This window comes from Kryptolebias marmoratus, linkage group LG4, assembly GCF_001649575.2.
Source record: "Kryptolebias marmoratus isolate JLee-2015 linkage group LG4, ASM164957v2, whole genome shotgun sequence".
NCBI lineage: Eukaryota > Metazoa > Chordata > Actinopteri > Cyprinodontiformes > Rivulidae > Kryptolebias > Kryptolebias marmoratus.
The window spans coordinates 20399829-20420543 of NC_051433.1; the positions used below are offsets into that span (position 1 = coordinate 20399829).

General features: G+C 38.9%; 1 protein-coding gene across 1 annotated transcript; it reads left to right on the top strand.

Annotated features, from left to right (window-relative positions):
- The first annotated feature begins 1511 nt into the window (after window positions 1–1511).
- On the top strand, window positions 1512–19940 carry synpr (synaptoporin). The gene is made up of 6 exons (XM_017429942.3): window positions 1512–1696; window positions 1861–1926; window positions 16173–16297; window positions 16456–16654; window positions 16752–16943; window positions 18361–19940. Exons 1-6 carry the CDS (start codon window positions 1679–1681, stop codon window positions 18610–18612), a joined length of 852 nt encoding a protein of 283 aa, XP_017285431.1. The 5' UTR covers window positions 1512–1678; the 3' UTR covers window positions 18613–19940.
- The last annotated feature ends 775 nt before the right edge of the window (window positions 19941–20715 follow it).

Genomic DNA, 20715 nt, shown 5'->3' on the forward strand with positions numbered 1-20715 from the left:
CTCTTGCCTGCAGTGAGACTCAGACTTCTCTCTTTGCCTTGGCAAGCTCATTAGATAGCAAACTGCTCCAGCTCTTCATGGACCTGGATATAAACGGCAGTCATGCAGCCGAGGCCCACCGAAAAAAAAAAAAAAAAGTTATCTTTATCTGTGTGTGCATACATGTGAAAATAAAAGGAGCATGTATTATGCTTCAGTTCATTTCTGGTTGTCATTTTAACAAATAGTAGCACAATAAATACACCCCCACCCCCCTTGTTTTTACTATTAGGACATATTTCCTTCCTTGCAGAGTTCATTTTAAAAAGTACTAAATATAAAACAACAAGAAGGTTTGTCTGGTTCTGTGGAAACTGTATGAACAATTATATCTTATCTGTTGTAGAAAGCTCTTTAAACAGCCTCAGTTTGGAGAAACAGAATTTAAGTCTGATAAGATTAACGAGCTAACTACTAGTCTGAGCAAGACCAAGACCAAAGTGGATTGCTGCCATGTTCAAAGAATTTCAATCTGTTTTATGAACTTTTTCATTACATACAGTATATGAAGTTTTATGTTTAATATGAGCACAAATAATGGCAGCATCAGCTAGCTGTAACACTTCTGGCAGGATTTTTTTATACCAGTTCTGCCAGAATAATCATGTATTACAAAGTTAATTGGAGTTGTTTCAAAATGGCAAGGTCTGCTTTGGAAGGGGGAGTGGTAAGATCAGGGGTGGGCAATCCTGCTCCTCGAGGGCCAACTAGAAGTGTTACAGCTTGCTGCTGCTGCTAACATTTAGCTTTCAAAAGCCATATAAATTGACGTAAATAACCGTGAAATGCAAAACTGACAACAATGACCACTTTGGTCTTAGCAGCATTTGGACTAGCTATTTGCTCTTGCCACCCTGTTGGACTTCATCTCCATTTCTCTACACTCTTGCCATTTAAAAAGCTATCTGCAACAGATAAGATATTAATAGTTCATAACCATTCCATAGAACCCCACTTTAAAATAGCTGAATTATCCCTTTAGAGCTCACATAAATATCACACAGGTACAAGATTCTTTAACAGCACTTCAGTACGACATATAATAATAATAATAATAATAATAATAATAATAATAATAATAATAATAATAATAATAATAATAATAATAATAATAATGGGTTATTTGATACCAGGACTGTGGTTGTCATAGCAACCGTTTGATTATAGGACCCAACTTTACAAAAAAGATCTCACTTTTCTTTTAACATCAGTTTTATAGACATCACAAAATGATTTTAAGACCATTTTTAGGCTGCAGCTCTTTTCCAAGAGCTTCTGAGAGTTAACGTGCTGTGGATTAAGCTGACAACGTGAACAAATCTTGAAGAAATGTATAACACTATCAAAGAGGTTCTGTCCAATTGCAAAAAATAAATAGGTCACTCCTCTTCGCGGGGCCAATCCGAGCCTGTCTCCACAGCAGACCCTCTGTTTATCCATCAGAAGGAAAAAACGGGGGAGAAAAAAAATCGGAGAACGCTCGGGCTTTTCCGGTCGGAGTCGGAACCCGAGCCCCTGAGTGTTTACGCGACAGGCGCATCAGTCGGGTGTTTGTGGCTCGCGCTCGGAGCTTCTTTTTTTTTCTTTTTGTTCGGTTTTAATCAAACAGGTGAAATAAACAGAGTGTCCTGCTGCTGACATGGACACCGCCAACCAGGTGGGTGGAATTGATCAAGGAATAATCAGAATTTTCCCAGGAAGGAATTCTTTGAGTCTAATTACCGCTCAATTACAGCCAGCCAGTCTGTGTGTGCCAGTAATTGTATGGTTTTATTTATTTATTTATTTTAATAAATCCTCCTTGTGTTTGTCTTTCTGCAGCTCGCATCTGTGGGGACATTTCAAGTGCTTAAATTACCTCTTGGATTTATCCGTGTTTTGCAGTGGGTGAGTTACTGCTTCATTATTCTAACTTAATTATAATGCAAATGTGAATAATATAGCTCATCCAGCTGTGTACAGTCAATGAAGCTGTTTTATGTTGTTATTATTATTAAAATGTTGCATTTAACGAATGGAACTTAATTGCGCTTGTTAAATTTTATTATCTTTATGGCTTTTTTTCTGTTACTTTCACACCTTATTTACATTTAAACCCGTTAATGTAAACATTTGACGTCTTTTAAGCATTTTTGGTTTTTACTGCAATGTGTTTTTCCCGAATAGCTGGGTGCGCCAACTCTTAATTCCTAGTAGAATTGGCGCAAAAAGGTTGCGCCCTCGTGCAGTCTAACGAGAAATGCCTAATTTTCACCCCCATTTAAATGACAGAGACTAACAGGAATCACCAAGTGTCCTTCCCCTGACTGATTCAAAGCTTCACCTCCCCTTCCTGCCTGTGTGTGTGAGTGTTATACTCTCGTGTTTATTGTACAGTGCAAAGACGCCTGAAGCCAAATGGAGGAGCGGAGAAAAAGATAAGGGAGTTTCTTTGATGTGAGTTTAGAGAAATTACTGTAGCCATGAGGGTACCCAGCCATTTGCTCACACTACGTTTTGTTACGCGCGTGTGAGAGTCAAAAATAAAAGAATCCAAGCTCAGCGGAGTGCACCTCATGAGAATCTAATGAAAACAATTAAAAATCTGTTTCGTTTCAATGCGTCGCACTGACAAGATTCAGCAGGATATCTGTTGGATGAACAAACGATCCAAATCACTCTTTATGCGATAAAGATAATATCATAGGTCACCATTCTTGTTTTGCTATGTGCATGTATGTGTTTGGAGGGGGGGGTAAGACATGTATGATTATGTGAGCATCACTGCATTCGCCAGCACATGACCCCCCCTACCCCCTTCACATTTCTGGCACTCCAAGTGACCTTTTCTCTGCTGCACCTTTATTCCTCACGCTGACTTCTCAGCTGTTCTGCTGTGTCAGTGCTGGCCCGTGGGCTCGTACTGTATACATTTGCAAATGATTTTCATTAAGATGCAAGCAGTCTGATTTATTCTGCAGCGTTAACAGCAGTGCAGTTTTGTTCAGGCTGTTCCTCGCTGATACCAAAGAGGGAAAGGATCTCTGTTTTGGTCTCAAGACAATCATATTTTTTTTTCTGTCTCTGAAGTTTAATGTATGCAAGTATGCCGTTTGACCTTTTTTGGACCACTCTGGCTTCTGGTCAGAGACCCAGCTGTAGCAGAGGCAAGGATAATTTTGCATTCAGAGTATTTCTGTTGAGTTTCTGCTCAGAATCACACACAGTTTCAGATGACAAGTCTTAATATGGCTAAAATGAAACACTGTTAAAACTATGCTACTTAATGGGTATAAACAAGCAATAATTTACAGGGTGCTGATATCTCCTTGAATGGACTCAAAGAGCTCAAACTGAAATACTGCCATCTTACAACAACACCAAGCTCAAAAAGTTTCATAGCACTTCATGTGACTGCTAAAACCCATTACTTCTCTTTTTAAACAATCTTACTCATATATTTGTGTAAAATTCTGTGGTCTTGGTCCCCTCAGAGAAGCTCATCAATCCGGCCAGAATAAACTCAGTTTTTCCAAACTGAGTCCATCCGAAGAGTTATCTACAATAGATAAGATTGTAATTGTTCATAAGACAGACGTATCTGCTCAATACTGAGCATTACTTTCTGGGGTCTGCCCCTGGATCTCCTCTCAATTGCACATACACATAAAACCTCCAAATGAAGGAGCTCAGGAGGCATCCTTATCAGAAGTCTAAACCAGCTCAGCTGACTCACCTCACAGCAAGAAGGGCTTTGTGACCAAAAACATGCAGGTTAGATAATTGGCAGCTCTAAACTGTCACTGGGTGTGGGTGAGAGTGTAAATGATTGCCTGACTTGTTTTTGTCAACGTGGCCCTGTGATGGACTGGAGACCTGCCGAGGTGTACCCCGCCTCTCGCCCAGTGAACACTGGAGATGGGCTCCAGCTCCCCGAGGTTCTGAACAGGAACAAGTGGGTGTAGAAAATAGATGGATAATTAGCACGTGATTGGGCAAAACATTTGTCTCTGTTTGTCATCAGATAACCTCAGCCAAAACTGAAGCTGCGATTGTTGTCTGTTGCAGTGGCTAAAACCCACAACCAGACAACTTGCAGCTGGAGACGGGATCCCCTGCGATTGGTATCTTGTGAATCCTGGATGCCTTGATGGATAATTTGATTTCAGATCTCTGATCAAACCTCCCTGTCACCTGATTTCTCACTTGTGGAAGCGTCTGACAAACCACGAAACCCACTTCTTCAGCTACAGTGTTTCATGTGTTTATTATGTTAATGTGTCATCATCTAAAGCCCCTGCAGTAAACTTCCTCCTTCACTAAGACACCAGCAGAAACATATGCATGCCACTTTGTTTATCTGCCTCCAGGCACTGAAGGCTTTTGTTAAGGCAGCAATTGACATTTACTGTGTTCATGATGAACTTCTGACTGTATGGCTGATTGGCTGTGTTGTTTAAAGGTTATGTTACCTTAGTCAAGGTTTTGTAGTTGATTTTTTTTTTTTTTTTACAGTTTTTTTTACCTCAATAGGAAGCTGAATTTGTAACTAGTTGTGCTTGCAGGACATTTTGTGAGTTTTTTTACTATTTATGTGAAACCAAAAAACTAAAAAGCACACTATAGCTGTGTGGTCTGACACCTTTTTACAAGAGATAAAGTGTGAGGTTCATGGGTTGTGAGAGTTTACATTCTAGTAAGGGGCTTGGGAATTTATTATGCTAATTTTAAGCCCCCTACTGATACAGAAAACATGAACATAATTGTGTATGTGTATGCAGCTTTTTTCCTGTTTGGCACACTGTCAGTGGCTGGCATATTCTGCTCCAAACAGCTGTAAGGTCCCCCCCTCTCCACTGTTGACCAACTCATGCAGAAGCTGTCCTTTGAGATGTGCCCAAACTCCTCACTGTTTTTGTCTTCATGCTTATGCATGCACATCTGAGGAGGAGACAGAAAGAAGGGAAAAGGAAAATGGGGAAACGGTCTAGTTGCTTGAGCACATGATGCAAATGAGAAACACAATCAAGCGGTTGAAGCATGTCAAACAGAGCAGTTCTACAAGTACAGTATAAGACTTTGTGATTCATCAGCCTACAAGCCAGAGCCTCCATCATGAGTCTAATTAATGAGTAATGGTCTTCCTCTCATCCAAACCCACGTCTGACCCACTGTTCTATGATGTCATCCTCAGTACCTTACTGTACACCAGCTCTGGTTCCCTCAGGGTGTGTTTGTGTGCACTAATGCAAGGCTTTTTACTTCTCTCTTAGTTACACTTTTTTGTGGATTTGGTGAAAGCAACAGAAGACCAAACACTTCAAGTTCACATTGTAGTGCATTTGAAAGAAAGGTTTGAAAAATAAAGCCTTTCAGTTGTATTTATATGTACTTTGTGAAACGAAAAATGACTGCTGCTAACTTAGATGTGGCTTCTTGCTGATGTTGATCGATTGTAACTTGTGTAAGTGAGCTAATATCGCTCTCAAAACCTCCTCCAGTTGACTTTTTCAAGACTTCAGTGAATTATTGGCAAAGTCTAAACATCCAAAAACCCACACATCCATACCCATTTTCACATGATTTTATTTCTTGAAGTGATAATTCAGATTGTTTGTAGGAGGATTGGATGGAAAGGTTATAAACAATTAGTATCTTACCTGTTGTTGATAGCTCTTTGAATGACCTCAGTTTGGAGAAGAGTTTATTTTTGACCAGAATGATGAAGTAATAACTTATCCAAGTGGAGTCAAGATCAACATTAGTTGTTGCCATCTTCAATATTTAAATTTTTATAGTGGTTCATGTGAACACTTACTATAAAGCTTTACATTGTTATCAATTTTGCATTGCACAATTTTAACATAGAAGTCTAAAGTTATTTACAAGCACTAATAGAAGTGGTAGCAGCTAGAAGTAGCTCTTCTGTCAGGAATAGCATAATATTTCTGCTAGAATAACAATGTAATGTGAAACAGATGGTAGTTTAAAGGTTTATAAAAGAGATTTTGCATGAATTTGTAAGATTGGAACAATCCATTTACGGTAGTCTTGGCCTCACTTGGAGTACTTGTTAGCTTGTCTGTCAAGTCAGAATAAAACTCTACTTTTCCGAACTGAGTTTTTCAAAGAGCTATCTACATCAGGTAAGATATATATTGTTCATAACTATGGAATCCCATCTAAAAAGAACCAAATGATGTTTTTGAAACCTTTATCTAGTGAGTTCACACAAGCACACTCTGCAACCAACCTCAAATTCACATTCCAAACTTCTAAAAATGTACATTTTACTTGTTTGCTGTTCAGCCAAATAAGGTATAACTGATTGATGTTCTTGGCACAATCCCGATGCAAGTCATGCAGTAAACAGGAAAACGCCACACCACAGATAGGAAGAATAACGTAATGTATCGTATTCAGGTTGATGTGCTAAATCTCACTGTATTTTCTCTGTCACGTAAAGGCTCAAAATATGATTTTCACTGTCTGTTCAGGTTTTATTTTTTATTTTTTTGGAGGATAACATGAAAAACGTGAAGTTGGGTGGAGATAAACAGAAAAGGGCTGAATAATTCTGCTCTATGCCGGATGTAACTTAACAGTCCTCTGCAGATGTGAGGGGCTTATTGCATTAGGTATTTCAGATCTCCTTGGTGATGTTGAAATGAGTTTTAAGTTATCTAATGTCAGACACTCAATCAAAGAAGAGGCTGATATTTCTGTGATTAATACATCTGCATACTTCAGAGTAGAGAGCATCTCTAAACATATATGTTTACAATTATACTGGCCAGAATTACAACTTTAAAGAGATGTGAATGAATTCAAGCCAAATAAAACACATCCCCAGAATAGATAGATTTTAACTGCATCAGCCAAAATTATATCATCCCCTGCATGTTTTCATCCTTCCATCTATCTCTGTCTCGCTCTATCTATGTCTGTCTAGATGTCATGTTTTGTGTCATTTTTTTTCATTGACCTATCATTTTCTGTTAGCTGTCAAAGTGTATGCCTTCATAAACTGCTGCACAATGCACAGGATAAACAATTGTGCAGGAGCATCGGTGCACACAAACGTACACACAAAAGCAAGTCAAAGGGAGAGGCAGAGAGATTGGTGACAGCTGTTGACAGATATCGCAAGAGACTTACCAGGTCAAAGATCTGTTTTTCACCACTGAAATAACTTAGTTCCTTTTTGACAAGAAGAGTACAGTGCAAGGAAAAGAAGAAAGATACTTATTCCTGACAAGAGATGGCTTGTAGCATTTATTGACATATAAATTAGACCATTAATGACTTTCAGATATCAGCATTATATACTAGTAGGTACCAGCTATGTTGTCTGGTTTGGAGACAGTGGCATTAACATAAAAACAGGAGACAGAACTGGAAGTGGCAGAGCTGAAGATGTTGAGGTTCTCCTTTGGAGGGACAAGGATGGATAGGATTATGAATGAGGTGATCAGAGGTACAGCACAGGTTGAAGCACTGGGAGATAAAGTTAGAGAGGCCAGACTGAGATGGTTTGGACATGTGCAGAGGAGGGACAGTGGGTATATTGGTAGAAGGATGTTAGAGATGCAGCTGCCAGGAAAAAAAGACAGAGGAGATATATGGATGCGGTTTGAGAGGACATGGAGGGAGTTGGAGTGAGGACAGAGGACGCAGAAGACAGAGTTAGATGCAGGAGGATGACTCACTGTGGTGACCCCTGAAAAGGTAGCAGACCAAAGACAAAAAAAGAAGAAGTAGGTAACTCGTAAGTAATGAATTTATACTCGTCCTGGTGTACTGTTCAAAAACTTCTTTTTTTATTTGAACTTTTTCTGTTTGTATTCAGCTATGTTTTGTGCCTCTTCGCCTGCTGAACTGCTCTACTGAACGACAGTCAGGTCTTTCACAGAATGGGACACGAGTGACTGACTCTGTTCTGACACTTGAGTCAGATGCAAAGGAACTCACCGGTTTTGATAAGGGAAGTCCTCTATTGTACAAAGATTGTTGTACAAAACAATTTGTTTTTCTTTTTTTCAGGATAAGAAGCCCAAACTTATGTTCTTGTTTACACTGCATGTCTGTCCAGCAAATGTCACTTGTAGTTTATGCTAAGATAACCTCACTGGCCGTCGATCAACACTGGAAGATAACTGGAAACAGCTCAGATGATGTAACATACAGGCCATACTGGGCTTAAAGACTCTGGACAATCTTGAGGCAGGTAAAAATCCTTTTGGTATCTGAATAAGTGCATTAGTAAGATAATTAGTGGTCAAAATCAGAATGAGCGATTGCTGGGTTTGTTTTTGCTCTGGCTAGCTGTACTTCCCATGCATGCACAATAATCGCCACTTCTTCCAAGTCTTTTAATGAAGCATTGTAGGTGTGGATAATGGTAGAAGCAAAACAGCACTAAATCCTCCCTTAACCCAAAGAGATGAAGCTGTGTGTTTGTCATCCTCTGCTTCTGTGATCTTCATGTAGCACATTTATTTGACATTCGCCTCAACCTCGCATCATTGAGTTTGATTGAATTGACAAGCAAGCAATGTAGAATGTGAAATATGTTTTGCAGTTTGCACAAATATGGGCAGTGGTATTAATTTCTAGGACAGAGCATTTCTGATTATGATTATGATTTTCCAGACTTGGTTGATTTCCTCTTAGCTTACCACGCTCTATCATCTTCACTCACCTATTGAAACAAATTGTATTGTAACTGACAGCTGAAAAATTGAATAAAAATGCTTTAGTTATAGTTTTATTTTAATGGTCCATTCCTTTTAGCTTCTGACATTTTTTTAAATGTTTGTAAAATCTGATTAAAATTTCACGGAGGATCTTAAAATAACCTTGGTGGAGTTGTAGCTTTGAAAAAAAAAAAGAATCTAATCCTTTTTGAGCTCCTGGATCTGATGTTGCTTTTCCTGACACATTAGGTCTAAGCCAGACCTCTGTCTTTGTCTCGACTCTGAGACGAAGCACCTTTGCTTTCGTGTCAGACAGGAAAAGGTTACCTGTCCTCTCCTTTAGGTGGGCACGTCTGCTCCAACAAGACACACGGTTCAAGGATGAGTTCAGCTGTTCAGATACACAAGAGCATAAAAACACACATTTCCACAGACTTTGGTGTTTATCTTACCTAATTCAGAGAAATAGATAATGTTAAAAATAAAGGCACAAGAAGATGATAGCTCAAGATAAAACAAAAAAACACCATTGCATTAATTAAGCATCATCATTCAGTCATAAATTATCACTCTATTTAAAAAAATCTCTTCAGGATTTTCGCCACGGCTTTACAGATTTTTACTATAAAAACATTTTATACTAAAGCGTCTAATTTTATTAATCTCCTGAACTGATATGACAGTTCAGATTTTTTTTAAATGTGGTTCTGTGGAAAGAATATGAACAATTAATATTTCACCTGTTGTAGATAGCCCAGAAGTTCAGCCAGGCTGAACAGGAAGTGCTACATGCATGAATTGCTGTGAAAGGTTTGTGATTGGGAATGTTTTAGGAATCCACTTTGGTCTTAGCTCCATGTGGACTAGCCGTTAGCTCATCAGCCCCATCAGAATTTAACTTATTTCTCCAAAATAAGATTCTTCCACAGACCCTTCGTCAAATTGCTTCAAGAACTTTTTTAAGAGTTTGAACAGTTATCTACTTTTCTACTGAGAAGTTCCCTCAAATTTGATCATATTTTGTCGTTGGCAACATCTGTAAAAAAGTTCTGGTTCTTAATAATGAAAGGCTACACTTGTACTTACTGATAAATGTTATAGAACCTTAATCTTAAACCAACAAATAAAGCCTGTTCCTAAATATTCATTCTACTGCCATGTGTGCATAAGGCATGCATGTTGTGTGCACCCAGCAGCTCCTGTAGGCCACCTGAATAAACGGCCACCGAAGCGCCCAGCAGTGGACAACAAAAAAGGGCACCATCACTAAAGTGAATGGTAATTTTCTTGTGGTCAGTGAAGCTTACAGCTGGGTGGAACAGCGCCATAGAGGGAGAGATGAATCTGCGCTGCGAGAGGATTATCTGGTGCTAAATGAGCTTCTGATTTCGTTGCAGCAGCTGTGGAGCTTCTAGTGAAGCGTAGATCAAACAGCGTTTTCCTGAGAGTTTGTGTTTTTTTTACCTCACTGTCTAACTTTGTCTATGGTCTGTGAAGTACGAGGGATGTAGCAGTGAAAATGAGTATCACAGTTTAAAAAGAAACATTTGTAGGGAAAAGCATGTGAGAGGGAAAACCTGCTTTTCTGGTGACGATAAAATGGCAGCGTGAGAGCAATTTGTTTCTCTAAACTGATTAAAACTAACTCAACTTAGAGTGGAAGTAGAAGCTCTGTGTTTCCATTTCTGATCCGTGTTCGTCATTTTGTTTTGCACTTAACTAGCTGGCGTAAAATTGCTCCTGCTTGCACGCTGGCAAGTTGCAGCGGTGCGAGCTACTGAGACTGTGTGTTTGTTTGTGTGTGTCTGAGTGTGTGTTGGCGATGCTTCTGCCTGAGTGGAGTGAATGGGATATTTTTAAACTATGTTCACATACATTTATATTCCACGCTCACATTCAGGGTCCTAAAACATCAACACAGCCATGCACAGAAGTGATTATTCTAGTTCAGAGTCGCATGTGCAGCCGTGCAAATACAAACATGCGCAACTCAAAACTGGTAATGCTGTACTGAAAGCATGAAAACAATATTCTGAATCCCTGGGGTGGTGAATCTTATAAACAATCAGCAGTATTTTCTGTCACTTAAAAAAGTCTATACTGAAACCTGGCAGATGAATAACAAAAAAAAAACTTTATTTAACTTATGCAGCAACAAATCCAGCAACAAAATTCAGACGACAAATAACAACCCAACGCAATCTGAAAGATGACAGGTTGCAGTTAGAAGCAACTGGTAATGAAGAAAAAAACTTTCAAGTTACTTTATATAGACAAAGGTGATCACAAATAAAATATTAAAAACCAAGCATTCCTTGAAAGAACACATATCCAACACAGGGTTGTGTAGGACGATGTTGAAGTGTGTTGTAGGATGTGGGTATTGAGAGCTTTGTAAGTTCCATCCATCCATCCATCCATCCATCCATCCATCCATCCATCCATCCATCCACCAGCTCTTCTGGGAGAACTCCAAGGCATTCCCAGGCCAGCCGAGAGACATAGTCTCTCCAGTGTGTCCTGGGTCTTTCCCAGGGTCTCCTCCCAGTTGGACATGCTCTGAACACCAAGGGGCATCCTTACCAGATGCCCAAACCACCTCAACTGGCTCCTCTCGATGTGAAGGAGCAACTGCTCTACTCTGAGTCCCTCCCAGATAACCAAACGTCTCACGCTGTCTCTAAAGGCAGAGTCCATCTACCCTGCTAAGAAAACTCCTTTTGACCTCCTGTTTTCGAGATCTCGTTCTTTTGGTCAGTACCCTGAGCTCATGACCATAGGTGAGAGTAGGAACATAGACCGACAGGTTTTGCTTTGCAGCTCAGCTCTCTCTTCACCACAGCAAACCAGTACCGCGTAAGTTAAGAGACAAGTTTCAAATTCTATTTTGAATTTCACATGGAATCAATAAAGACATTTCAATATTAGAGAAAGACGTGGTCTCTGTTATTTGTCTCTGTTCAGCTCTCTGGCTGCAGCATCTTTAATCAGATGAAGATTTTTCTGTGAACCTTTGGAATATCAACATCAACATAACAAGGAGTTACAGTCATCGAGGCAGGAAGTAACAAAAGCAGAACCTCATTTTTCTGCATCACCCTGAAATAAGACACTTCTGATTTTAGTGATTTTATCGAGGTGAATGAAAGCAGTCTGCTTGACTTCTTCAGTATGTGGATCAAATGACAAGTATTGGTCAAAGATAACACCAAGATTCTTCAGAACAGTACTTGAGGCCAACAAGGAAGAAAACCACAATCTGCAAACACAAACTGAGTTGATGAGTGCTACTGTGTGTCAGTTTCTCACATCCACAGTTCAGCTTAAACTACATTTAGTAACAATTTGGTTCATACTTGAGTTTAAATAAGACGATCACTTGCGAACTACAATAAGTTGTGCATCGTATCCTCTGGTTTTGAAGTGTTCATCAAATTTCTATCACAGTTTTCTTTGTCTATTTGTTTATATTGGTAAATATTCAGGGTTAGTTTGGTTATGTTAAATTATATATTTGTTGGAAAGCAAAATGAGAGGAATCCCTCCCATTTTAAACCTCCATCTCGCTCTTGGTTTGATCTCACCCCTGGATTCATAAAGAGTATTCTCAAGTTTTTTCCTCCTCTCTGAGTCTAGCAGGAGGAAAGGGTGAACATCTGAGGCCTGTTTTTTTTTTTTTTCCTCCGCCTGAGGCAACGACTTGTCTCTGCATCGATGTCGTTTTGGTCAGTATTCAGCCAAATCTTTTGGTTTTTACAACAAATATATGTATCTTTTCATCTCTAGTGCTCACTTTGGGTCTTTTAGTTCCCTGATTTGTCTTTTTCTGTTCGTTTCTGTTCTTCACAACAAAGACTGTGTGCACTGAACAGTAAATCTGACTTCTGGTGGTCAAGCCTGAAGCCATTAGATCATTTTTATAATCCTCAGACATTCTCATCACCAGCTTCCACCATGCTCTCCCACATTTTTATTGGAACTTTCCACTCTTGCTCGAGAGAGAGAGTTCTTATCCACATGCACTCCTTTAAATCTGTAGATAATTAAACCAATTGCATTTCTTTTTGGATTTCAGATTTTGAACTGGCTTGGAAGCGTGTTATAATTTCCACATTCCTGCTGTACTTTTCTCTGCCATGTAGGTCAGTGGAGATGAAGGATGACAGAGATGTTTCAGAGCTTTGTTTACACCGTAGACAGTTTCATTCCTGCACTCCTGCTTCTCTCTTTTCCCTCCCTGTGTCTGCCTTTTAGTTTCCCCCTCTCTCCTCCTATCTCTCGTTCCCCGAGGAGCCCAGCTGGGAGAGGCAGATAAACACACGGGGGCACGGGGCTTAGCATCCACCCTCCTTCCACAATGCCACGCTCTCCTGTTCAAAGGCCCCAGCCAGAAATGAGAGGGGCTAAACCCCGAGCTGAAAATCACAGACAGAGGAGGCAGCTGCAAGAGGGAGAAGATACAGGGGGGAAAAAGAGATGTTTATCTGCAGCACTTTGGGATAATTAGGAGGGAGTATTCAATCTCACACTCCTCTGGTCACTTTCTTTCATTTGACTTGTTTGCAGACAAATGGTTTTGTTGTATCTGAAGATGCAGCAGGTTTTTAAACTCATCTGTGAACAAACCAAAGCTCAAGAGAGCAAGTGAACAGAAAGAGGTTTTCAGGAGAGGTTCCAGCTTTGCACCTCGTGACCCAGGTATAAGCAGCATTCGGCGTCCACCTAGAGGCGAGGAGAAAGTGGAGTCCCCTGTGAGGCATTCAGCTTTGATCGAGGCTGGTCTAACCCAGTCAGACCAAAGTCAGTCCTTTATGTGGTCGAGATCAGTCCTGCACAGTAAAAAATCATGTGGAGTCATGCTTCACTCCTCTCTGAACAAACAGCAACCGCACAGCAAATAATGCAATGGCAGGAAAATGTAGAAAAATATAAAAATGTTACATTTTTTTCATATTGGTAAAAATTTTGTTTATGACTATATGGGTCAGTACACTGTAGGTTGCTGGGACTAAGTTCTCTGTGCAGCAGTGTCGAATTACTCTATAAATATGTTCTAAAAGTGTTTTAATTTGAAATGTAGTCCATTTTTTGTGCTTCAGTGATGTAATCTCAACAAAGGCATCTTTTTTGCACCACTATGGCCAAACCACTGTGCTAAAATTGCTAATGTTCATACTTAGCTAAAGCATGGACTAAACACCCTTATAATAAAGGGCAGGATGTAGTTTTGGTCATCATTTTCAGAGTTTACTTTTTCTTAAATCTTGTTCAACGATAAATAAAACAATATGCATTCTACTGGATTAAATGGGGTTGATTTTCCTATTGAATAAAAGACAAGTAAACTTTCTTGTTTTGCTTCACATTTCCATCATTTTGTTATCCAAATGGTCGTATCTAATGCAGTCCTGATAGAAATCTGCACAACACGGAAGTAGATTATAAACAAGAGCTTTTTTCTAAAAAAAAAAAAAGTCAAGGGACATAACCAAAAGGGCAGGCACTTTATGGCAAACCTTTACTTTAAATACTCGTATAAACAAACTGGGATTGTCTGTTAAATGGGTATAGGCAATACATGCATACAACATAGCATGAGCAGTTATGAAAGTTTTGAGATTGAAGTTGTTTTTGGTTCCCCTCAGACTAGCCCTTAGCTAGTCAGTGTGATCAGAGGTCGTTCCAAGACGTATCTCTAACAGGTAAGATATTATTTATTCATAACATTTCCACAGAACCACACTTTAAAAGAGCTGAACTTTCCCTTTCATCCAAACCTTTGATTATTAAAGGCATCATCATGGCATCATTGTGGTTACATTCAGTATTTGCTTCCAAAACTCCATTATTGTTCAAATTTAATAAAAGATTGTGCTGTGTACAAAAAAAATCAACAAGTACTGTTTTAAGAGTGTGAGAAAAAAAAATAAAGACAAGAATAAAAATAAAATCATGTCATCATAACTTTTTTTTTAAGAATTAAAGTTGTTGTTTTATTTATTTAATAAGTATTTGCTATTAGGGAAACATTTAGCAAGCAGACATGCAAACAATTCGTTTCTATGCCCTCAGAACATGTTCACATTCCCAGGATGAGCGGATCATCCCTCTCAGTGATGTGACAGCGCCCTCTAGCGGCTGAGGATCTCTCAGCCTGAGAGACAAAAATCCTCTCCAGCTGCTGGCAAGCTGCATTTCCATCTGCCTGCAATACGGAAACGAGGAGGTTCCTGCTAACCAGGCATCAGCTCTGATTATGATGATTAAGGTTTTGAGAACTGTTGAGGCTGTAGGAGGTTTATATGGACTAAAAGAGTGCATTGAATTCAGAGGATGTGTGTGTGTGTGTTGCATTTCTATGTTTGCTGATATTACTATATATATCCCCAAATATAATTATTTGGGGACCACTGAGGATGTAAATCCATGATGCAGTTTTCTTAAAGTTTATCTAGTTGGCAGATTACTGCAGTACTTATAATTTTTTATTGGTTTACATGTAAATTTTTTTATCTTCTTTTACATTACAAGGTGCTCTCTGTGTTAAAATATGCTGCTGTTGTTGCTTCTTTAGTTTATTCCCACACAAGCCCAGTGGGGACTCACAAGTATCTGCCTCTTGAGGATGAAAAATACTGAGATTTAACGACATGCTACCTCTAAAGCAACCTTGTTCAGAAACAAACAAAAAAAAATCAACAAGTCGGAATGATTTAGATCATCCATCCTAATTCTTTACCCGCTTTTCTGTGCAGCGTTGGGGGTGATTATCTCCAGCGGTCATTGGGCGAGGATAAGAATATAACTTGGACGGGTTGTCAGTCCATCACAAGGACACATAAAAAACATGATTTGCAACTATTTATGCTCACATCTAGTGACAAGAGTTGCAAAAAGGTAGCGTGAACAAATCTAAAGTATGCTTAAAGAGGAGAAGATACAAATGCCCAATATTACTGTATCTGTTTGCATATATATATATATATATATATATATATATATATATATATATTTATCTGTAATATACATAGTTATCTATTGAGCTTTAAGAGATCTGAAACTTAGCAAATTCAATATTTTGTAAAAATAAAATATACAGTGGGTAAAATTCAATCCATTTTGTGTTCTAAAAGTTGTGTTGTGTCCTCTGGTTTTGCCTCAGACACGATCTCCCATGACAGACATGATCTCCATGATAAAAGTTTAATCTCCACTAGTTTGTTGATTCATTTGTCTCCTCCTTATTGCCAACCAGCTCAGTTTCAGACCATCTAACGAGAGCAAATTCTCAGGTCTCTGACCGTGTGATTTCATTTATAAAACAAATAAAAGAGGACAGATGTATTTCAGAGGATAAAAAAACGTTTGGCTATCATGCAACACGGCTGTAATCTGTTGCCTCATTTATTTTGAGCCACAGAATAACTAGATTTTCTTGTGTTCTTCTGTGACTTGCAGCTGTTTGCCATCTTTGCCTTTGCGACATGTGGGGGCTACACGGGGCAGCTGCGGGTCAGCGTGGTCTGCATGGAGAAGGCCAGCAGCAACCTGAGCATCCCCATTGACTTTGCTTATCCTTTCAGGTGAGTGGGACACAATTGCTCCTAAGGAAAACTGAGCTTGTTCGTGATCCGAGTGTGATTTGTAGGCGTATTTACACTTACCACGCTGCCAGAATGAATGGGGATTAACCTTTGTTTTCTGACCTTTCTGTGTGTGTGGGTGTGTGTGTGTGTTTTAGGTTGTACCAAGTGTCGTTTGACGCGCCGGCGTGTGAGGCCATGAGGAGGGAGCGAGTTTTCCTCACTGGAGACTTTTCTTCCTCTGCTGAGTTCTTTGTCACGATTGCTGTTTTTGCCTTCCTGTATTCCCTCGTGGCTGCTGTCGGCTACATATTCTTTATGAATAAGTACCGTGAGAACAGTCAAAGACCGCTCATTGTGAGTACGGTAGACTTTCTCTCCAACCCCATGTTTTACACCTTACACTGACTCTAACAGGAAACGCCGGCTGTCTCTCTTTCTCTGTCTCTCTCAGGATTTTGTAGTGACTGTAGTGTTTTCCTTCATGTGGCTGGTCAGCTCCTCTGCATGGGCCAAGGCCCTGTCTGATGTGAAGGTGGCCACTGATCCAGATGAGGTGCAGCTTCTAATCCCTGCCTGCAAAATCTCAACCAACAAGTGTGGCTCCATACACGGACCACGCTGGTCCGGGCTCAACACCTCAGTGGTGAGTTCAAAAGATGTCTCTCCTGGATTTTAGAGATAGGAAGAAAGAAAAAAAACATACACAAATAATATATATATATATATATATATATATATATAAACAATATTGAAAAGTGAAAAAACTTCTTATTTTCCATTAAGACTCAGGGCAGAATTAAGTTTTCACACAAATCCTAAGACAAGATAAAGAAAGTGCCCTTAAATAATTTAGGAAAAGAATACTCGCTCGCTTTTTTGTTTAAATAATATCCTATATGAAATATTTCAATAAGTGTGAAAACACAAAATACAACCATAACAGCTGAAGTTTCACACTGACAGCTAACAAGATATTTATAGTCCACAAGTAATATGTACTAGGGGCTGCATATTATACTGAAAATTTATCATCATCACAATATCAGTGAGTGCAATATCAATAATGTAAAGGACTACAATAAATAATAAACCATTATATTTTAAGTACCATGCATTCAAGTTCTTAAAATATGAAAGCATATTTTATTCATTTTTGGCCAATCCAACAGACTCTCACTGCCCTTGATGCCCACACCTGATTAAGATGATAGAAGATAAAGTAAGAAGTGAGGAAAATATGGGTTTATCACAGTCGATATCAACATTGAAATATTAAACAATAATATCACCCGTCACGTTTTTCTCATATTGTGCAGCCCTAGTACGTTCTTTAAGAAATGGTTCAGATTAACTGGAGTTTAGCTGTAAGCAGAACTCCTGAGTAGTCAGTGTCTTTCCTGCAGTAGACAGAACGCAGAATTATTGCTCGCCACCATAAAAAGCAGGTGATCATGTAACTGTGTGTGTGTGTTTATATGTCTGTCTATTAAGAAAACATCCCAGGAACAACTGGATAGATTTTAACAAAACATCCCCAACTTTTGGAGTCAACCTAATTCAAGATGGTCACCACAGCTAACATAGAAAAATGTCTATAAGCAAACATAAAAATAATTATTATTCAGTACATTTTACAGATACTGAACTAAAATTTGGTGTAGTAGTAGTTAAACATGATCTCCAGGGAGCGCTGACAGATTGCACAAGAGCTTTGTTTAAAACCTCAAACCTCAAGGAAATGCTATGTTGTGATTCACTTTTGCATCTTACATGTTATGACAAACCTTGTTCAAACATGGTTAGTTTTCAGTGTAAATAACCATATGATGCAAAAATCACGTACTACACAGCATTCACCTGAACTGCTGTGAAATCTTTGAGCTTTGAATTGCGGAATAAAGTAAAAAGCACTAAGAGGAGGTGAACTTTCAGGTTGTGGTGGATTTAAAATGATGAAAAGCTGAACAGCTTGACATTTTTATTTGACTTTTTGCAATCAAGTGTGCTCACAAAGATGCAGGCTTCTCATGACACTTTCTGTAATTCCCTTCTTTCTTCAGGTGTTTGGGTTTCTCAACTTTGTTCTATGGGCTGGAAACATCTGGTTTGTGTTCAAGGAGACCAGCTGGCACAAGGGTTCCTCGAGACTCACGGGCGGTGCCTCTGAGAAACAAGCCGGCACCTTCACCCAGCAGCCTTACAACCAGGGAAGCTTTGACCAGTCAGGGAGTTACAGCACCCAGGGAAACCTGGACCAGCCATCCGAGTACAGCCAGGTGGGGGGTCCCACCTCCTACTCCAATCAAATGTAGCCGTGCCTTGTCTTTCTGTGAGTGGCACCTCTACATCTGTAGACAAAGGCAATCAGGAGCTGCGTAATGAGAAAGAAGGGAGGTTTGTCATCTGTTGACTAAGGCAAATGAAAAAGTAAAAGCAGTGTCAGAGTACTCTCATTGTGGATCTGAGTATTGTTGGGTATTGTAAAAAAAATAGATGTAGTCTTTTACTCATCCCACTTTAGAGGTTGTGCTCGTTGAATATTGTATTTCTAGTAGTTTAAAACCCATTAGTGACAGTTTCTCTGTGTTTGATTATTGGCATACACTGTTTTGACCTGATGTCTCTCCTAAACTAGTTTGCACTTCATATTTGAGAGACAAAGTGCTCTTTGTACAAGTTTTAAAGTGCATGATGTTGTACTGTTTGTGTGCTACTAAGCTCTCTGTGAAAAGAGGTAAAAAAGAAAAACAAAAAACATGTGTGAAAGTTTACATAATTTACTCTGCTCTGACACATCACTGATAGACTATCAGGTATTAAACTCTTTTTTAAAAATCTTAACAGGGAATACGTTTTGATAATGACTATGTCTAATTCCGATAGGATTCAGAAAATAATTTGACGGATGTGTCTGTTTTATTTGTTGCATGTTGACTTGTTCCTGACATTTTGTTTTTGAAGAGTGTCAAAAAGTCCGTAAACTAAAAAAAAAAGAAACATTTCAAATGCGTTCTGTGAAACATGCCACACAGCGTTTGTGCAAGAAAAGGAAAAACGTATATGCAACCTCTGCAGCTTGCAGTTTCTGTTTCCATGGTTATCTTTCTCCTTGCACAGATGCCACCGCGCTGATTTCCATTTGCATTGTTAAAAGTGACACTGTTGACATTTTTTTGTGTTCAGGAAGCCACTACTACATCCCGTGACTGTTTTCTATGCCTCCCTCAGATTGCTGTGAAACTCTACAGATGAGTTTGCACTTTTCTAAAGCATGTTCAGAGCATCCATATATAGTTAAAGCCCAGCAAAAAACACAAAAGTACCACAGTTATAAAAAGAAAAAGATTAAATAATGGGTTTATCTGTAGATAAGTAATAGTATTCAGTTTACATGATAAAATAAATATGTGCAGTTTATGTATTGTAAACTTATCATTGAATGAAAATTGCTTGGTTATTGTCCATTTAAAAGAACTCCCCAGCCCTGTGTTTTTGGCCCTCTGTGCCTGTGACTTGCATTTGTGTAATAAAGTCAAGTGAGCATTCATGTCTTGTAAAGTGGTCTGCCACTGGTGACTAATGTGTACAGGTTCATGATGTTGTTTTGCAAGACGTCACAATATTAAAGATGTACACGTTTGCTCGTCTTTGTGTCCGTTTGTTAGGAATCAGTTGTTTGTTTGGTTGTCTTCTTAAATCTGACCTGTTGCTTTGGTTTCCAAAAGAAGCAAATCAAAGAAGAGCTCAGTGCTCTTGTTCTGCTATGAAAAAAAAAAAAATGTGCATGATTTTTTAGAAAAGCGAAACCTTTTTCCTGCCTCCCTTGCTCTTTGTTGTGCCACAATGAGCTTGGACAGGAACAGGATTTCTGTGCCAATGTTAAGGCGAAACTCTATGGCCATAGCAGACAGGAATCCTGAACCTTCGGGGAAGAAACTGTAAGGTGAGATCTTTGGATTTGTAAAGCTTGGGTTTGGGTTGTTACTCCTGTGGAGGGTGTTGAGCCAACCACCATGATTCCCTCAGCACCGGTACAGATCCTGCAAAACTGGAACACCTAACAGGACAAGATGGACTCTAACCTATCTACCATCAAAGAAAAAATATTCATATTTTAAATTTATGTGCATATTGTTAACAATAATAATAGTAATAATAATACCAGCAGACTGTTTAGATTTTTCTTCTTGCTTAAAAATATCAAATATATATATAGATATGCTAATATATATCAAATAGTAGCTCACACTACAAAAACTTTTCAGTGTTTTAAGCATTTGGGGTTTTTTATGTGCTTTATAAATATATATGTCATTGTTTTGTGTCACCTGTTCACTTTCAGTTCTAATAAAATGTGATTTTTGAAAGGAACAATTGAATATATCATAATTCACAAACACAAATGTGTAGAGTCA

What these genes read in the sequence shown, in the direction of transcription:
- synpr (XM_017429942.3), top strand. An exon ending in TTATCCGTGTTTTGCAGTGG is followed by an intron (nt 1,927 to 16,172) that starts GTGAGTTACTGC and finishes TGTGACTTGCAG; the next exon opens with CTGTTTGCCATCTTTGCCTT. An exon ending in ACAGTCAAAGACCGCTCATT is followed by an intron (nt 16,655 to 16,751) that starts GTGAGTACGGTA and finishes TGTCTCTCTCAG; the next exon opens with GATTTTGTAGTGACTGTAGT.